This window comes from Elephas maximus, chromosome 11 (genome assembly GCF_024166365.1).
Source record: "Elephas maximus indicus isolate mEleMax1 chromosome 11, mEleMax1 primary haplotype, whole genome shotgun sequence".
Taxonomy (NCBI): Eukaryota; Metazoa; Chordata; class Mammalia; order Proboscidea; family Elephantidae; genus Elephas; species Elephas maximus.
This window is the reverse complement of record NC_064829.1, coordinates 58,542,348-58,559,620: the sequence shown is the minus strand read 5'-3', so window position 1 is coordinate 58,559,620 and position 17,273 is coordinate 58,542,348. Positions and strand designations below refer to the sequence as shown.

The following is a 17,273-nucleotide window of genomic DNA, read 5'->3' as shown; positions in this document are numbered from 1 at the left end:
CTGTACATTCATTGAGTTTATAAAACAAATTCTAAATAGGATATGAAGGCTACGTTTCCTTCCAAGAAACCTGTGTGCCTGTTGAATCCTAGAGAGCCTGCCATCCAAGTCTCAGTAGCAGGGACCTACAATTAAAACTTAGTTATAAATGCAAACATGCAGACTCGCCAGACTAAACCTTGGTGGTGTTTGTATACAAGTTATAGCACAGGGCCAGCTTACGTTAAAAGCTGCCATGGGCAGAAGTTTTATTTTTTTCTGTTCTTAATTATAAATCCTTTGTTTAATGTATTAAAGAAATAAAGTATAGCTTCTCTGATGGAATCAAGAGAGAAGAGCTGAAATTTTTAAATCCTCATATTGGTGAGTCTGGTTAAGTTCCTTGTATGATTTTGTTACACTCTCCTGACCTTAGAATTTAACAGATTTTTCACAGAGAAAGCTGTTAATGATTACTGTACAGCAGACCCCTCAGACAGTGAAATCATGCAGTTCGGTAACTTCTATCCGTGACTCAAACATCTTGAATGTCCATTTCAGAGAGTATATGAATTAGATTAATTTAATTGGCCAGTGTCTTCTTTTGACATGATAGACTGGGTCACAGTGACATCTTTAAAATGCGAGCCTGCCTCTAGCCTCCAATTATTTCCCTATGGAAATTTCTCAGTGCCAGTGAGCCTGGACTGTTTGCTTCATCCTTTCTCACATCTCTGATGCCAGTCCACAGAGCCCCCAGTGCCCCAGTTGTTTTCTGTCCCCACCTCCTTCCCAGTCCCTTCTGTTCCCGCCTCCACCCCATATTCTCAGTTAACAACACTTGATGGCAGCTTTCTGCCATAGCTGGTGAGGACCAGCAAGACTTTAAGCGAGAGGTTACTAGATTAGATTTGTATTTAGAGAAAATGCTTGCTGTAAGGTGGAGAATGTTTGGATGAAAATGTGCCTGGAGGTAGACCCTCGAGTTTTAGGTGACTGTGGTGATCCAGGAGAGAACTTAGGTAGGCTTGAACTAGGGCAGCGACATTCTGATTAATGAATCAACTGCTGAGACTTAACCATGCGCTGTACTTGGTAATTGATTGGGATAGGAAGTAGGATGATGGCAGAGTCTCTAACTTAAATTCAGGAAGACAGTGGGGGTGAGGGTGATGTGGGCCATGTTGAATTTGGAGTTTCCAGTGAAACACCCAGAGGGAGGAAGTACTGAACAGATAGTTGGAAACAGGATCATGATAGTGGAAGATCAAGGCTGGAGAGACAGGCCTGAAGTGATAGTCGAAGCCAAAGACATGGATGCAACTGCCCAAGGAGTTAGTAGAGAGGAGAGATGTGTTGAGAATGCAGCAACGTGAAGGAGAGAAGTGCAGGAGGATGATCCAGTGAAAGGCGCTGGAAAAGAGCAGCTGAGAGAGTAGGGAGAGAATCAGAGGAAAGTAGAGCTACTGAGTCTCAAGGAAGAGATCGTGAAGAACGAATTCTCACCACTTCTAACCACTGGATTTGGCAATTCAGGTCCCCAGAAGTTGCTCTCAAGATTAACTTCAGCAGCACGGGTAGGAGAAGAACCAGAGAAGGCCTGAGAAGGATGATGTGGGAAAGCAGTGTCAGTGGACTCCTTGCTCAAGATGGTAAAATGAGAAGAGAAGAGAAACAAGGCTGAACTGGGAGTTTTTTAAGCATAAAAGAAACTTGAACATATGTGTTTAGGGAAAGGAGCCTGTGCACAGGGAGGGATTAAAGACAGGAGAGAATCAAGAAATCCAGGTCAGGGAATAATATAAAGGCGATCTTGTTCAGTTTCCCCATTTTTATAAATGAGCGAATTAAAATCTAAAAAATTAAAATCTAGTGAGATTAAATTGGCCATGGGTCACACAGCTAACAATTTACAGAGCACTTGCTGTTTTACTGTATTACTCCCAAAATAGCTACTAGATTATAAGCTCCTATGGTGCAAATGGTTAAGCATTCGGCTGCTAACCAGAAGATTGGCCGTTCGAACCCACTGGCAGCTTCATGGGAGAAAGACCTGGCATCCTGCTCCCATAAAGATTACGGCCGAGGAAAGCCTATAGGGCAATTGTACTCTGTCACATGGGGTTGCTATGAGTTGAAAACAACCTGATGGACACTAACAACAGGGTCTCTCTTAACTTCTCTAGAAACCTATCACCATATTTTGTAAGCAGTGGACTTTATAGCCCTTTCATTATGCTGCAATCAGAGTAATCTTCCCCTACCACCACCTCCCCCACCAAAGAAAAACATGATCTTTACAAAAAGATCACCAGTCATTGCTAGTTTCAGTCATCACTGCTCTCTGTGGTCACCTGGACTCTGAAACCAGGCCACCTGGGTTTAAATCCTGACTTTGCCACTTATTAGCTCTGGGATTTTAGACAAATTGCTTACTACCCTAAGCCTCAGTTTCCTTGTCTGTAAAATGGGGATGTAATGGTACTTATACCACACGGTTGTTGGGAGGACTGAATGATTTTGTACATGCATGGCACATTCTAAGTGCTCAATAAATATTATCTCCTGTTATTTTAATAACATCTTAATAGCTTCATATTAAAACCCATTGTCATCAGGTCAATTTCGATGTGTAGCGACTGTTGTGGATTGAATTGTGTCCCCCAAAAATGTTTGTCAACTTGGCTAGGCCATGATTCCCAGTACTGTGTGATTGTCCACCATTTTGTCATCCGATGTGATTTTCTTATGTGTTGTAAATCCTATCTCTATGATGTTAATGAGATTGGATGGGGGCAGTTATATTAATAGGGCAGGACTCAATCTACAAGATTAGGCTGTGTTTTAAACCAATCTCTTGTGAGATTTAAAAGAGAGAAAGTCTTCCCTTGGAGCTGGAGCTCTGAATTTGGACTCCCCAAGCTATTGGCATGATGCCTTACCTATGAATGCTTTCACAGGTGCTCAGGAAATACTGGTTTAACTGGAACTGAAATTGATAAAGGTCTGAGAAGTCATGCAGAGCAGTATCAGCGTAAAAGCCCATTGCCATCGTTTAGAATGTGTAGCCCTCCTTGAAGAGGATGTCACATCTTTTGTACCTAGTTCACTTTAGCCAAAGCTTCCTGCTATGAATTTCAGAGCATGTTGTAAATTGGGGAAATTAATCTTGATTGCAAATACCTCAAAAATAACACCCCTGTCTTATACCTGTTTGTGGTTCCACTTCCTTAACATAACTGGTGAAGTGACGAGGGTATTAGAACAAGCTCTGACCTGGGGATCCACAGGCAGGATCTCAGCCCTGGCTTAGGCATTAACTAACAGCCCTGGGTGAGCTGATGCTGGCCACTGGGCCTGGTGCTGGGGAAACAGGTTGAAGCAGGATTCTGGTAGGTCCCTTCTCCCTGAGCTCCTGTTTCTTCATCTGCCACATGAAGGGGAGAGTTGATCTTTATGGCTTTTCCTGCTCTAAACTTGTATGGTTCTAGGTTTCCTTTTCAGCTCAAAGGTATGACTTCCACAGGCATCTGTACTTATACTATTTAGACAGATTTTTCACGTATATGACCCCTAATCAAAGCAATAAAACTAGATCATGTTTGAATGCTTTTATGCTTGGCACTCTTCTCTGGGCTTATCCAGAATGTCTCCTTTAATCCTCACTTCAGCCCTCATCCTGCTTAGGAAGGGAAGGCCAGGAGGCTATAGGCTCAGCGAGCATAGGGCTCAGGGCCCAGCATGGACCTCAGGTGGTACCAGGGGCACCACAGACTGAACCTGCGGGAGATGAGAGATTGAGTGGCTGGAGTGCTCTGGGAAAGGGTCATAGAGGATACAGAGCTGGACCTTGAGAGATGGACTGACTCAGGATAGGCAGAGAGGAGAAATGGGGTCAATGAGTGTTTCAGGTAAGACTACCAGAGTGAGCAAAGCTGTAGAGGCAGGAATAAGGAGCATATATGGATAGCAAGGCAACCAGCTTGGTAACTTTAAAAAGGATTGTCCGAGAGGAGGTGAGTGGAATGAGATTGGGGACACCTTGGGAGCCACACCAGGGCATTTAGATGTGGTAGGAGATGGGGGTCCACTGTCGGGGTACAGGGTGAACTAGAAGGAGCAGATCCTTGAGTCTAAGCATTTGTCTACTAGCATTTTCACCTTTTTCCTCTGTTGAAACTAGAAGTGGCTCAGGGTTGGTGAATGGGGTCTGGATACTCTCCCCTATCTCCCACCCCCCAGCAAGCGTGTAGTAGAAGCCTTATGATGCTTTAATCTTACCCCAGAATTGACTTTCCTCAGGAGTGATGGCGGTGCTTCCTGGCTGTCAGATGAGTATCTAGGTGGCTGGGACACTTCGTATCACCAGTACCTTGAACAAGGCCTATACATTTAATCTTCTTGTTGCAGACAAGGACATTAACACGGAGAAGCTATCTTATTTATTTCTCATAAAAATTCTCATATAGCAAGTATATTCTTATCACCATTTCACTGATGAAGAAATCAAGACTCAAGGAAGTTAATGTTACAAGATCCAATATTAAGTGAGGAAAAAATGTAATTTAATCATTGCTAGCTTCTACCAAACCACAAGGAAATAAACTTTTGCCTGTCTTTATAGGTGAAGATTAAGTAAGATTGTCTAGGAAAGCTATTTTTCTTCTCTTTTTTAAATCAAGATACAACTTACATACAGGCATATCTTGTTTTATTGTACTTTGCCTTATCACACTTCACAGATATTTTGTTTTTTACAAATTGAAGGTTTGTGACAACCCTGCATTGAGCAAGTCTATGGGTGCCATTTTTCCAACAGCACTTGCTCCCTTCATGTCCCTGTGTCACATTTTGGTAATTCTCAAAATATTTCAAACTTTTTAATTATTATTATATCTGTTATGGTGATCTGTGAACAATGATCTTTGATGTTACTATCATAATTGTTTTGGGGTGCCACAAACCATGCCCATATAATCAATAAATATTGTGTGTGTTCTGACTCCTCTACCAACCAGCCATTCCCATCTCTGTCCCTCTCCTAGGGCCTCCCTATTCCCTGAGAAACCACAATATTGAAATTAGGCCAATTAATAACCCTACAATGGCTTCTAAGTATTCAAGAGAAAGAAAGAGTCACATGTTTCTCACATTAAATCAAAAGCTAGAAATTATTAAGTTTAGTGAGAAAGGCATGTCGAAAGCCAAGGCAGGCCAAAAACTAGGCCTCTTGTGCCAAACAGCCGAGTTGTAAACACAAAGGAAAAATTCTTGAAGGAAATTAAAAGTGCTACTCCAGTGAACACACGAATAAGAAGAAAGCAAAACAGCCTTATTTTTTATGCCGAGAAAGTTTTAGTGGTCTGAATAGAAGATCAAACCTGACACAACATTTCCTTAAACCAAAGCCTAATCCGGGGTAAGGCCCTAACTCTCTTCAATTCTCTGAAGGCTGAGAGAGGTGAGGAAGCTGCAGAAGAAAAGTCTGAAACTAGCAGAGGTTGGCTCATGAGGTTTGAGGAAAGAAGCCGTCTCCACAACATAAAAGTGCAAGGTGAAACAGCAAGTGCTGATGTAGAAGCTGCAGCAACTTGTTCAGAAGGTCTAGTTAAGATAATTGATGAAGGTGGCAACACTAAACAGCAGATTTTCAATGTAGACATAACAGCCTTATATTTGGAAAAAGATGCCATCCAGGACTTTCATTGCTGGAGAGGAGAATTCAGTGCCTGGCTTCAAAGCTTCAAAGGACAGGCTGACTGTCTTGTTAGGGGCTAATGCAGCTGGTGACTTTAAATTGAAGCCAGTGCTCACTTACCATTCTGAAAATCCTAGGGCCCTTAGGAATTATGCTAAATCTACTCTGCCTTTGCTCTATAAATGGATCAACAAAGCCCGGATAACAGCACATCTGCTTACAACATGGTTTACTAAATATTTTAAGCCCACTGTTGAGGCCTACTGCTCAGACAAAAAGATTTCCTTTCAAGATATTACTGCTCATTGGCGATGTACCTAGTCACCCAAGAGCTCTGATGGAGATGTACAAGGAGATTAATGTTTTCATGCCTTGTATCAAGGAGTAATTTCGACTTTCAAGTCTTATTATTTCATGAGGCTATAGCTTCTACAGATAGTGATTCCTCTGATGGATCTGGGCAGAGTAAATTGAAAAACCTTCTGGAAAGGATTCACCATTCTAGGTTCCATTAAGAACATTCATGATTCATGAGAAGGAGGTCAAAATATCAACATTAACAGGAGTTTGGAAGAAGTCGATTCTAACCCTCGTGGTTGACTTTGAGAGGTTCAGGATGTCAGTGGAGGAAGTAATTGCAGATGTGGTGAAAATAGCAAGAAAACTAGAATTAAAAGTAGAGCCTGAATATGTGACCGAATTGCTGCAGTTTCATGGTAAAACTTTAACAGATGAGGAGTTGTTTCTTATGGATGAGCAAAGAAAGTGGTTTCTTGAGATGGAATCTACTCCTGGCGAAGATGCTATGAACATTGTTGAAATGACAACAAAGGATTTAGAATATTACATAAACTTAGTTGATAAAGTCGTGGCAAGCTTTGAAGAGGATTGATTCTAGTTTTGAAAGAAGTTATACTGGGGTAAAATACTATCAAACAGCATCACATACTACAGAAATCTTTCATGAAAGGAAGAGTCAGTTGATGCAGCAAACTGCATTGTTGTCTAATTTTGAGAAATTACTAGAGCCACCTCAACCTTCGACAACACCACTCTGCTCAGTCAGCAGCCATCAACATCAAGGCAAGACCCTCCACCAGCAAAAAGATTACGACTCACTGAAGGCTCAGATGATGGTTAGCATTTTTTAGCAATAAAGTATTTTTTAATTTTTAATTAAGGTATATACATTTTTTTTTTTAGACAATTCTGTTGCACACTTAATAGGCTATAGTATAGTGTAAACATAGTTTTTATATGCAGTGGGAAACCAAAAAATATGTGTGCCTTGCTTTATTGCAGTAGTCTGGAACTGAACCCACAATATCTCCGAGGTATGTCTGTACTGTAAAATTTACCCTTTTAAAGTGTACAGTGGCTTTAACGTATTCACATACTATGTAACCGTCACCACTATTTAATTCCAGAATATTTTCATTACCCCAAAAAGAAACCCTGTACCCATTAGCTGTCTCTTCCCTTTTATTCCTCTCCTAGTCCCTGGAGACCACTAACCTTCTTTCTATTTCTGTGGATTTGCTATTCTGGACGTTTTGTATAAATGAAACCACATACTATATGGTCTTTTGTGTCTGCCTTCTTTCCCTTAACATAGTGTTTTCAGGGTTCATTCGTGTCGTAGTACCTATCAGTATTTCATTCCTTTATATTGCTGAATAATATTCAATTATATAGATATAACACATTTTATTTATCCGTTCAACAATTACATTGTTTTTTTTTTTTCTACTTTTGCCCAGTATAAATAATGCTGCTATGATCATTTGTGTTCAAGTTTTTGTATATGTTTTCAGTTACCTTGGAAAACAATTTTAATACAGTTTAAGCCACATAAAGTATAAGAGATCTTGTTTTCATTTTTCTTCCTGTTTGTTTCTAGTTCCCGCTAGTGACTGACTTGTTTAATGATGACAAGGATTCCATTCCTGCCACCACCACATCTGGGAAGGGGTCATCGAAGATCAGTGTTCGCTCCGCCAGACCCCCCATGAAAGCCCCCAACAAAGAGCACAAGAAAACCGTGGGCCACCAGGTCAGCCCCAGGCCTTAGTGGCAGGAAGTGGTGGGACTTGGCCCGTGTGGGTGGACTGGCCTCCCTGTAGCGTGGAGGATGACTGGATGACTGCAGCTTCAGAGGGAGGCCTGAGGTGGCTTCCCTATCAGCAGCCCCAGGTTATCAACTGAATCTTTGTGTCCTTTGAAGACAGAAACGTCTTTAGCAGGAACTGATAGAAGAGAGAGGAAAGGGGGTGACTGTGCTCCAAACAATAAATTTAATCTCTGTAGTAGGAGCCACATTAAAGGCCCATAGATACCTTCTGGGGGAGGCAGGAGGGTCTAGAAGTCTTCAGGTTGGATAGGAGGATTGTAAACCTGAGAAATGGAAAAATGAAAGAACTTTCCCTGCTAAGGGATCATTGTGGACTTAATGTCCATTTTGTCTCCAAAGAGAAGGGAATGCCTGCCAGGCCTCAGGGTGGCTGCATGCCAGGTGTCGAGGTTCCAGAGCCTTGGGACTAGCAATAGGAGGCCTCCAGTTCACAGTGACCATGCCTTTCATATCTTACAGTATCTGACCACCTTCCCTCTCATCTGATCCCCACAGCACAGTGAGTTAGGCATGTCAGGGGGTAATTTCTCCCCATTTGGTTTCAGGAGCCCTAAAGCCAGAATACAGGAGGGCCTTGATTTTGGTTGTATAGCAAGGTAGTAATGTCAGAGCTGAAATCTGACACCAAGTCTCTGAATTTCTTCCCCTGTGCTCCTGGGTTAACAGTAATAATATTAACAACTACCACCACCAGTATATGGGATTTTCTTTGTTTACTACGCATCTGCAAATGTTAAAAATAGATAACTAACCAAGTGCTGGCTTTTGTCTTTCCAGTTCCGCACCTCCCTGCATCTGCTTATGGACACCCTGAATGCCACAACGCCACACTATGTCCGCTGCATCAAGCCAAATGACGAGAAGCTCCCCTTCCAGTAAGTGCCCACCTAGGTGTTAGCCTAGCTCCCATCAGCTGGTGTCGGGCCAGCCAAGTCCAGCCTCCTAATGCTTTCTGGAAGGCTCAGGTGGAATGGGGGCAGGCACAACCTTGCTGGGATCCACGGCCCTCGGCATGATGACTAGTCAGGCCCACACTCCCAACTGGTTTATGTGCTGAATACACGTCAGCACATACTTACCAAGTCGCACGTATCTGCTGTCCAGGGCATTCAAGAGAAGGAGGAGATACAGCTCCCTGATCCAAGGAGCGCACAGTGGTGTTGAGAAATGTGCACACTTGAAACAAATAGAGAACTACGTGGAAGTGTGTCATTAAACGTCTAATTCAGAGATGGGAGGATCACTGTAGTGGTCAGAGAAGACTTCTTGCACTGAGGAAACTAGACCTCCAATGCCATGTCAAGTGTTAGCACAGTGTCCAGTCATTGTCAAAGTCCCATGGAGTCTCCCTTCTCTGTTCCTTCTATTACCACTTTGTTTCAAACCCACTTCATTTCTTGTCTGGAATACTGGTGTAAGCCTTGAAAATGGTCTCCCACTTACCTGTGCAGCCTCTTCATCGGTCACTCTGGGCCTTCAGGCATGGTGTGACCAGAGCACACTTCACTATTGAACTCTCTGGATGCCCCTCTGGGCTCCTTCCCTTCGTGCACATCTCTGTCTTAGCACTTGTTGCAGTACCCTGTAGTTGATTTCTTGTCTCACTCTCCTCTTGGGCTCTTAAGTTCTTTTTCATCCTTTTATTCTCAGTCCCTAGTTCAGGCACCAGGTATGATACATAGCATGTGTAGATAACAGGAAATGGTTATTGAACAGTTAAGGGACAGGCCGGTGGCTGGGTGGCTGGGTGGATTTTCAGTCCAATGGGTAGAGCAACTGGATAGGTGAACAGGCACACAGATTGGACTGGACCAGTGGATGAGTGGATGTGAATGGCCTGGTAGGGGAGATAGGCCTGTTGCATTGGTAGGGAGATAGGTTTTTATCAGCACCCTGAAGTACAGTGAAATATCTAAGAGGTGTATTTTTAAAATTTTAAAGCACTTTCTGTCTATCTGATTTCCTTTCGGTGCTAGCATGATTTCTTCTGCACAGCAATTTTCTTTTTTTTTTGGCAACTCTCTCACGCTGAATATTTGCGCTGCTTTCTGCAGCCCTATGGTTTGATAAAGCATGACTTCATTCATCTGGGCCTGTACTGGAAAAGGTTGGGAAGACAATATTGAATCAGCCTTCTTTGAACCATGCTGATTGTTCGTTCTTTTCCCTTCCTTCAAATTTCTGAGACGTGCTTAGGAATTCCCCCTGTGAGGCATCTGTTTACTGGCCGACTCCAGAAGAAAAGAGGCTGTTGGAGCAGCATGTGTGAAAGACTTTAGATTATGTGTGTGAAGGGCAGAGGCGGTGAACTGGGCCCAGGGGAGAATGAGGGCTCAGTACCATTCTGTCCCCAACCAGCCATGACCTTGAGCAGTTCATTGATCATAACCTGGTACCTGCCATGGGCCTCCCCTTCAGATAAGAGAAGAAACTCGGGACTTTCAAAAGAACTGTCTCATCCTAATATCCCATTTTTCTGGGACCTTCCTTTTCCTTCAGGACTGAAATTATTCCTTTTCTTCCTCCCCATAAAGAGGGAAAATTTACTAAACCAAGTCAAAAAATCCTAAATTCTAATCTAGGGTCTGCTGCCAAATGGTCAGCTAATCACACGGTCATTTTTGCTCTTTGGGTCTCATTTCTTCATCTGTTCGTTGTGATTAAAAATAGTTATCCTGAGAAAGAAGTCAAGGAGATAACGAATGGAATAAGCTGTGAGAAGTATAAAAATGTGTTTGATTAAAATGTAGTATTGTTACTAACGTTATTCTAGAGAGAAATTGCTGTATTCCTCCCTTTATCCCACACACCAGAAAAAGAGGAAGAACCTCGACGTGTGGATTGACACAGTGGCTGCAACAATAGGCCCAAACATAGCAATGGTTGTGAGGATGACACAGGACCAGGCAGCATTTCATTCTGTCGTACATGTGGTCACTATGAGTCATAAGCGACTTGATGGCACCTAACACCAACAACAACATCCCCTACACCGAGGTTTCTCAATCTTGGCACTGTTGGCGTTTTGGGCTAGATAATCCTTTATGTGGAGCTGCCCTGTGCACTGTAGGATGTTTAGCAGCACCTCTACTCACTAGATGCCAGTAGCCTCCCCCAGGTGTGACAACTAAAAATGTCTTACAAAACCACCAAACCCATGTGGTTGAGTCAGTTCCAACTCATAGCAAACCTATGGGACACAGCAGGTCTGCCCCATAGGGTTTCCAAGGCTGTAATCTTTATGGAACCAGGCTGCCGCCTCTTTCTCCCAAGGAGCAGCTGGTGGGTTCTAAACACCAACCCTTCAGTTAGCAGCCAGGCGCTTTAACTACTGCGCCACGAGGGCTCCTTACAAATATCTTCAGACATTCCCAAGTGTTCCTCGGTGAGGGAGGACCAGGGGGCAGGTAGTAAAATCACCCCTGGTTGAGAGCCACTATTCTACACTAAATGCTTTGATAGCATCTCATGGATTAATGTCTTTTCCCCTTTACATCTTCCTTTATTCAAGAAACATCTGTCATATCTACTACTCACTAGGCACTGGGCTAGGACAGTGACTGAGACATTCCCCCCACCCTTAAGGAACTGCCAGTCACGAATAACTAATGGTGACATTGTAGAAGTGACAGTCAATCTGTAAAGTGCTGCAACAGGTTGGAGGTGAGAGAGTGATTCAGTGTCCAGGAAGGAGGCAGCACCAGGGAGAGTTGTAAGTTAGGACTGCTTGTCAGAGGAACTGGCCAGGTACCCTGCAGGCCAGCCCTCTGGTCTCAGAAGTGGTCAGTCTCATGGATCTTGGGGTCCCGAAGTGGGACTGTGGGGTGCTGCAGAGTCTGAGGCAGTGGGGAAGGAGCCTGAAGCCTGTGCACAAATCTACTGAATGGCATGTGACTGCCAAGGAGAATCCCAGTGCTCACACCATGGAATCCATGCTCTGCATCCAGGCCACTCCCAGCTCCGCTGAACCCTGCACGTTTTGTCAGGAGGGGAACGTGTGAACCTGGTTTCAGCAGTCTGACCCTATATTTCTTTGACAGTTTTTCAATCCAGTGTTAGGTGTTAATTGTCCTCATCAAACTTAATCATGCTCTAAAGGTTAATAGGCTGGAGAGCTAGCTTTCCACTCCTGGACCCCTTATAGTGAACGTAGGGAGGCAGATTCAGAGACACATGTGAAAGTGAGGTTTGTTTACTGGGTTTTCAGCGCAAGGCTTAGCATGTGGGGTATGTGAGTGGTTGAAGACACGGCTCAGAAGATAAAATTCTTCTATATGATTCTTAACTGGCCAGCTCTCATAATGGTAGGTAACGAGATTTGTGCCCTTGTCCTGTGCCAGGCACTGTTCTGCTTTTGTGAGTCACTGCATTCAATCTTCGCACTAATCCTAAAAATGGGGATTACTGTTATTACCCCCATTTTATAGATAAGACTACTGAGGCCCAAATAGGTTAAGTTACATTCCCCAACTTACACACATAGTTGGTGAGTGACCATATCATGACTGAAACCCAGGTCTGCCTGGCCCTAAAAACTCATCCTTTTAACCATAACCAAAACCCAAATCAAACCCAGTGCTGTCGAGTCAATTCCGACTCATAGTGACCCTGTAGGACAGAGTAGAACTGCCCCATAGAGTTTCCAAGGAGCGCCTGGTGAATTTGAACTGCTGACTCTTTGGTTAGCAGCCATAGCACTTAACCACTATGCCACCAGGGTTTCCCTTTTAACCATAGAGCTGAGACAATGCTCATAGTGCCAAGTGTATATAGCTTGGAAATTGACTTACTACAGATCCGCACATGGGTGGAGTTAGTCAGTGAAAGCTCCAGAGAGGAGGCAGGAATAAGCCTTGGTGAGTTCAAGTAGGCATTGAAAAAGATGGGTATCCCAGGCAAGAACAAGAAGGTGCACAAAGCCTCAAGCATAGAACCGAAGATGCTAACCTGGCTCACGTGCCTGCCAACTAGTGTCTGGTAGTCTCTGCTTTGCCCAGACTTTGAACTCCAGGCGCACAATGACCTGTGTAATGCAGTGTCAACGGGTCCTTCGTCTACTGCAGGCCTAGGTGTTCTTTCTTTCTCTCTTGGTCTGTTTGTTGTTTACCAACATGTCCACTCATTGCCTGTCTTGTTGTTTTGCAGCTTTGATCCCAAGAGGGCAGTGCAACAGCTCAGAGCCTGTGGGGTGTTGGAGACGATTCGTATCAGCGCTGCCGGCTACCCCTCCAGGTAATATGCCCATCAGCTGTGCCCACCTGGAGCCACCAGGGTCCTACCACCTGCTATTGAGAAGCCCATTCTGAAGTGTGGTTCCCTGGGGAACCCTTTTATGTGCTGTCACTGTTAGCCAGAAACGGGTCCTCCAAAAGAGTTCCCAAATACTGAGGCTCCATGCAGGAGGCTGAGGGAAATAGGAATTGCAGTTTGGCCTGTGATGTATGGGAGTCAACAGTAGCACCCACTTGGGCAGCTTTTCAAATTTCAAATTAGTCTGAATGATGAGCTAGCTAGAGTTACAAGGGGATTTCTCCTTTTCTCATCTTCCACTCTTTACCTTTTAATACAGGATCAGAATAATTTCTTTGCATTTAAAAAACAGACTATCATGATCTGATTTGCATTGTGGATAAGCCATTGAACCACTGCAGCATTCTTGTAGTATTATGCCCAGCTGTAGAAGGTGAGTGAAAGAGGGGAAGATGCTCAACGAGTTGGACCGACACAGTGGCTGTGACACTGGGCTCAAGCATAGCAACAATTGTGAGGATGGCACAAGAACGGGTGGTGTTTCATTCTGTCATACCTAGGGTTGCTCTGAGTGGGAACTGGCTCGGTGTCCCTTAACAGCAATAGCAACATGTCAAGCTGTGGTTCTCCTCTGGACACTTCCCTCAAATAGGGGTGGAGGATGATTGATGACCCCGCTAGCTTTCCTGCAATCTTACTGCATGCCAGTGTCATGCAGGCCAAGCATCTTCTGCCATTAATTAGAGCTGACCAGTGTAGGGGCTCAGAGCCTGGGGTACTCCCCAGGGACCCTCTGTCCTAAGAAGTTTCGTATGTGATGGAAGGTGGAGGGAGTCAGCTCTAGGGGGAGGGGATGTAGTACAGGCCTCCCCCCTCCCCACCATCTCTCCACCTGGCACTGTCCCCGCTACATTTGAGGAACCATTTCATATGCAGTGGTTAATTACCCATGAACAATCTAACCATAGACAGTTCCCCCAGTGTTAGGTCTGGGAAGGAAGTTGCTGATGGAATTAGGAATTTGCATGTGACCTGGATAGTACAAGAACTGTCAGTAGTCTGCAGCATCCAGGCAGCTTTCCAAAGCCTAGCATGTTCAAGCATTGTTGGGGATAATCTGCTCCAGCCAGGGTTGAAGACTATTTTTTTTTTTTTCCCAACCACATTGCCCTGCTTCGAAAAAAGAGAGGAGAGTCCTGGGGCCCTAGCTCAACTTTTTTAATCTCCGGGTCAGAGCATAGATAGCTAACAACTCTGCCATTAATGAGGTGGGCCACACTTGTCCTCCGTAGATGAAGACTCTACCTCCCTTTCCCTGTCCATCCTGAGTAGCCACCTTTGCCCTTTTGATTGCTAGAATGGGTCTCAGGCCCCAGGCGTAGTAGTTCAGTTTTGAGTTCAAACCACTGTAGTCTCACCAATTAGGTTGCCTGTAGTGCCTGCTACAAGCACAGGTTTCCAATCAGACACAACTTCTCTCAGTGTAAGAACTAGAAGAGGGCCTCAGGGATCTGCCCTCTTCCGTGGCAGCCGGGCCCACTCCTGTGAAACAAAGCAGCTATGTCTTGGCTGCCCTGTCTGCAGAGCCCCCAAGAAAGATTTCACCTACCAAAAAGGTTTCTGCGTCTTGAAAAAAAGGAGCAGAAAAACATTTTGAAAGCCACGGTTTTTAGTCCAGTGTGTCTCAGTACTGTGCACTGCAACCCATTAGTGGGCCAGGAAATCATTTTAATGAGTTGTGACCAACCTATTGTTTTTTAATGAAATAACCTAGAATGGAAAATATTAAGAGGGCAATTTGTGATAGAAAGGGTATTGTGTTATGGACTGTAACTCAGTTTTATACGTAGGTTTGGGTGCATCAAGAGATAAATGCACTTTTATGAATGAGACCCAGAGAGGGACGTGAGCTGCTCAGGGTCACCAGCTGGTTGGTGGTTGAGTTAGGATCAGAACCAGGAATCCTCTGCCCAGTGCTGTGTTATTGCCAAGCATCTTCCTGCTCCTGTCAGTGAAGCTTTCACTTCCAAACAAAGGCTTATCACGGGAGTAAGGGATGGGGTAGAATCTCTGGGTGGACAGTTAACGCATTTGTCTACTAATAGAAAGGTTGGAGGTTTGAGTCCACCCAGACACACCTCGGAAGAAAGGCCTGGTGATCTACTTCCCCAAAATAAGCCATTCAAAGTCCTACGGAGCACACTTCTACTCTGACACATACGGGGTCGCCATGAGTCAGAGCCAACTCAATGGCAACTGGTAAAGAGGGTGGGGTAGGGTCCTGTGAGACTTCCTCAGGAGGAGAGGGACTGGGCATAGCACTGCTCACTGTTTGCTCCATCTTAAAGGGTTCTGGACTACAGAACAGCACTCTGGGCTTCAGCCCAAAGAGCCTGGTGGTTGGTGCTTGGGCTTGGGAGTCACGCCTGGATTCAAGTCTGTGCTTCCATGCTTCTGGCTGTTGACCTCGGACGAGTGCCTCTCACTGAGCCTGGGTTTCCTTATTGTTAAGTAGCATGAATGATCGTACTTACTCCACAGCTGTTGTGAGAAATGAGATGATGCATCTAAAGCCCTCAGCACAGTGCTGGGCACTTAAGCATTTAAGGGAATATTTATGGCTCATCCAGGTATGAGCAAGAAGCTGCTTCTCTGTGTGTGTCGTACCTGGTCCCCTCAAAAGAACATTTTGAAATTCCTGAAAACTCTGAGCAATTTAAAAGTTGTATAAACAAGTCTGTCAATGTAAAGTGAAGCTAAGATGTCCTTTAAGTATTTGGGGTTGCTGTGTGAGAATTTAAGGATCACAGATCCTCACAGCCATACCTGTGCCTGTGCAGTGCAGGTGAGGTCTGGAGGGGAACAGAGAAGCCCCAGGTGTGCCCATCTTTATGTGTACTTACTTAAAATAGATACAAGTGGTAGGCTGGTCAGCCTGGGAGATGTGAACATCCAGACAGGTCAGGATAGGGGAGAAGAAAGGAAGGAAACATGTGGCAATGAGATCAGCTCTGAGGGAGATGGAACCAATCTCATTATATAAGAAGCCACTTACTTTTCCAAGAACTTTCTAACTGAATGAATTGGTTAATAGTAGGACCAGTGACCTACAGAGGATGTGAATCTCTCCTTGGAGAACTTCAGGAGAAGGCTAGAAGCAGATGGAACTAACGTGGTTAATTGCAGACCACACTTCAGGCAGAGGTCCTGACACATCTCTGGCCCATGAGTCACCAGCTGGGCTTGTGTGCAGCCTCACTGTGTGAAATCACAGTGACAGGTATGCCACCCACACTCCAACTGCAATATCTGTTTCAGGGGTAGAGAAGAAGAAAGGTAGGAGAGGGTTCTCATTCTGTGGTCTCCCGTGAGCTTTATGTAGGATGAGAAGTTTACCTTGTTCTTCTGTTAATCTGTCTTTTATTCCATATCTCATCTTGTATCAAGACATTTATTCAGCCTGTGCCGGGTGCTGAGAGGGAATTAGAGAGGTGGCCTCAACCTCCAGGAGGAGGAGAAAAGTGAGACAAACTTGAAACCTTTCAAGAACAGCATGTAACCAAATGCAAGGTTGTAGTGCACATGTGAGAAGCCTGCAGGTTCAGGGAGAAGGGGAGACTGGAGCTGGGATTTGAGGCATAAGGAGGACTCAGATGGGTGGGAACCAGTGGAAGATATTACCTGCCAGGAGCCAACGTGATGTCCAGGAGCTGTGCAGTGATAACATACTTTTTCTGTCCTGTGAATAGGACAGAGGGCTGCTCTGCCAGTTCAATACTGTTCCTACACTCTCTCCTCTGTCTGAACACTCAGGGAGCCCAGGTGTGCTTTTCCCTCATCCAGGCGGCCTCTTCCTGGCAGCTAAGAGAATGGGTTCCCTCCAAGTCTTTAGAGCCATATGGTAAATGGCTTCTCCTCCTGCTCTCTCCACCTGGTTGGAGATAGACCTACCAGCAACATCAAGATGCCCCCAAACTCACTGGCCTCTTCTGGGGCTGCTGAAGGATGTCTTTTCTAGCCTTCCTAATTGTTTCAGACTTCTTTCCGGCAGACAATTGTAAGTCATATGTACCTTTAGTTTTTTGTAATTACAAGGGCTATGGGGAGGGGAGGGAGGGAAGACTACTCCTGGTATCCCAGAAATGTCTTTTAATGCTGTGATTTCAATGTGTGGGCTTGGGTCCAGAGCACTGCCATCCATAGCTTCCTTACGTT

The 17,273-nt window shown here is 44.6% G+C and overlaps 1 protein-coding gene across 3 annotated transcripts in view; it reads left to right on the top strand.

The window, feature by feature from the left end:
* The window catches only part of MYO5B (myosin VB), a 535,083-nt gene that overhangs the window by 282,252 nt on the left and 235,558 nt on the right, over nucleotides 1–17,273 (top strand). For all 3 annotated transcript variants that reach the window (XR_007519178.1, XM_049900180.1, XM_049900178.1), the window contains exons 15-17: nucleotides 7,578–7,730; nucleotides 8,586–8,683; nucleotides 12,954–13,040. Coding sequence is in view for 2 of the 3 variants with exons in the window: in XM_049900180.1 (XP_049756137.1) it covers nucleotides 7,578–7,730; nucleotides 8,586–8,683; nucleotides 12,954–13,040 (338 nt within the window). In the remaining variant the exon portion in view is untranslated. The remainder of the gene's footprint in view (nucleotides 1–7,577; nucleotides 7,731–8,585; nucleotides 8,684–12,953; nucleotides 13,041–17,273) is intronic.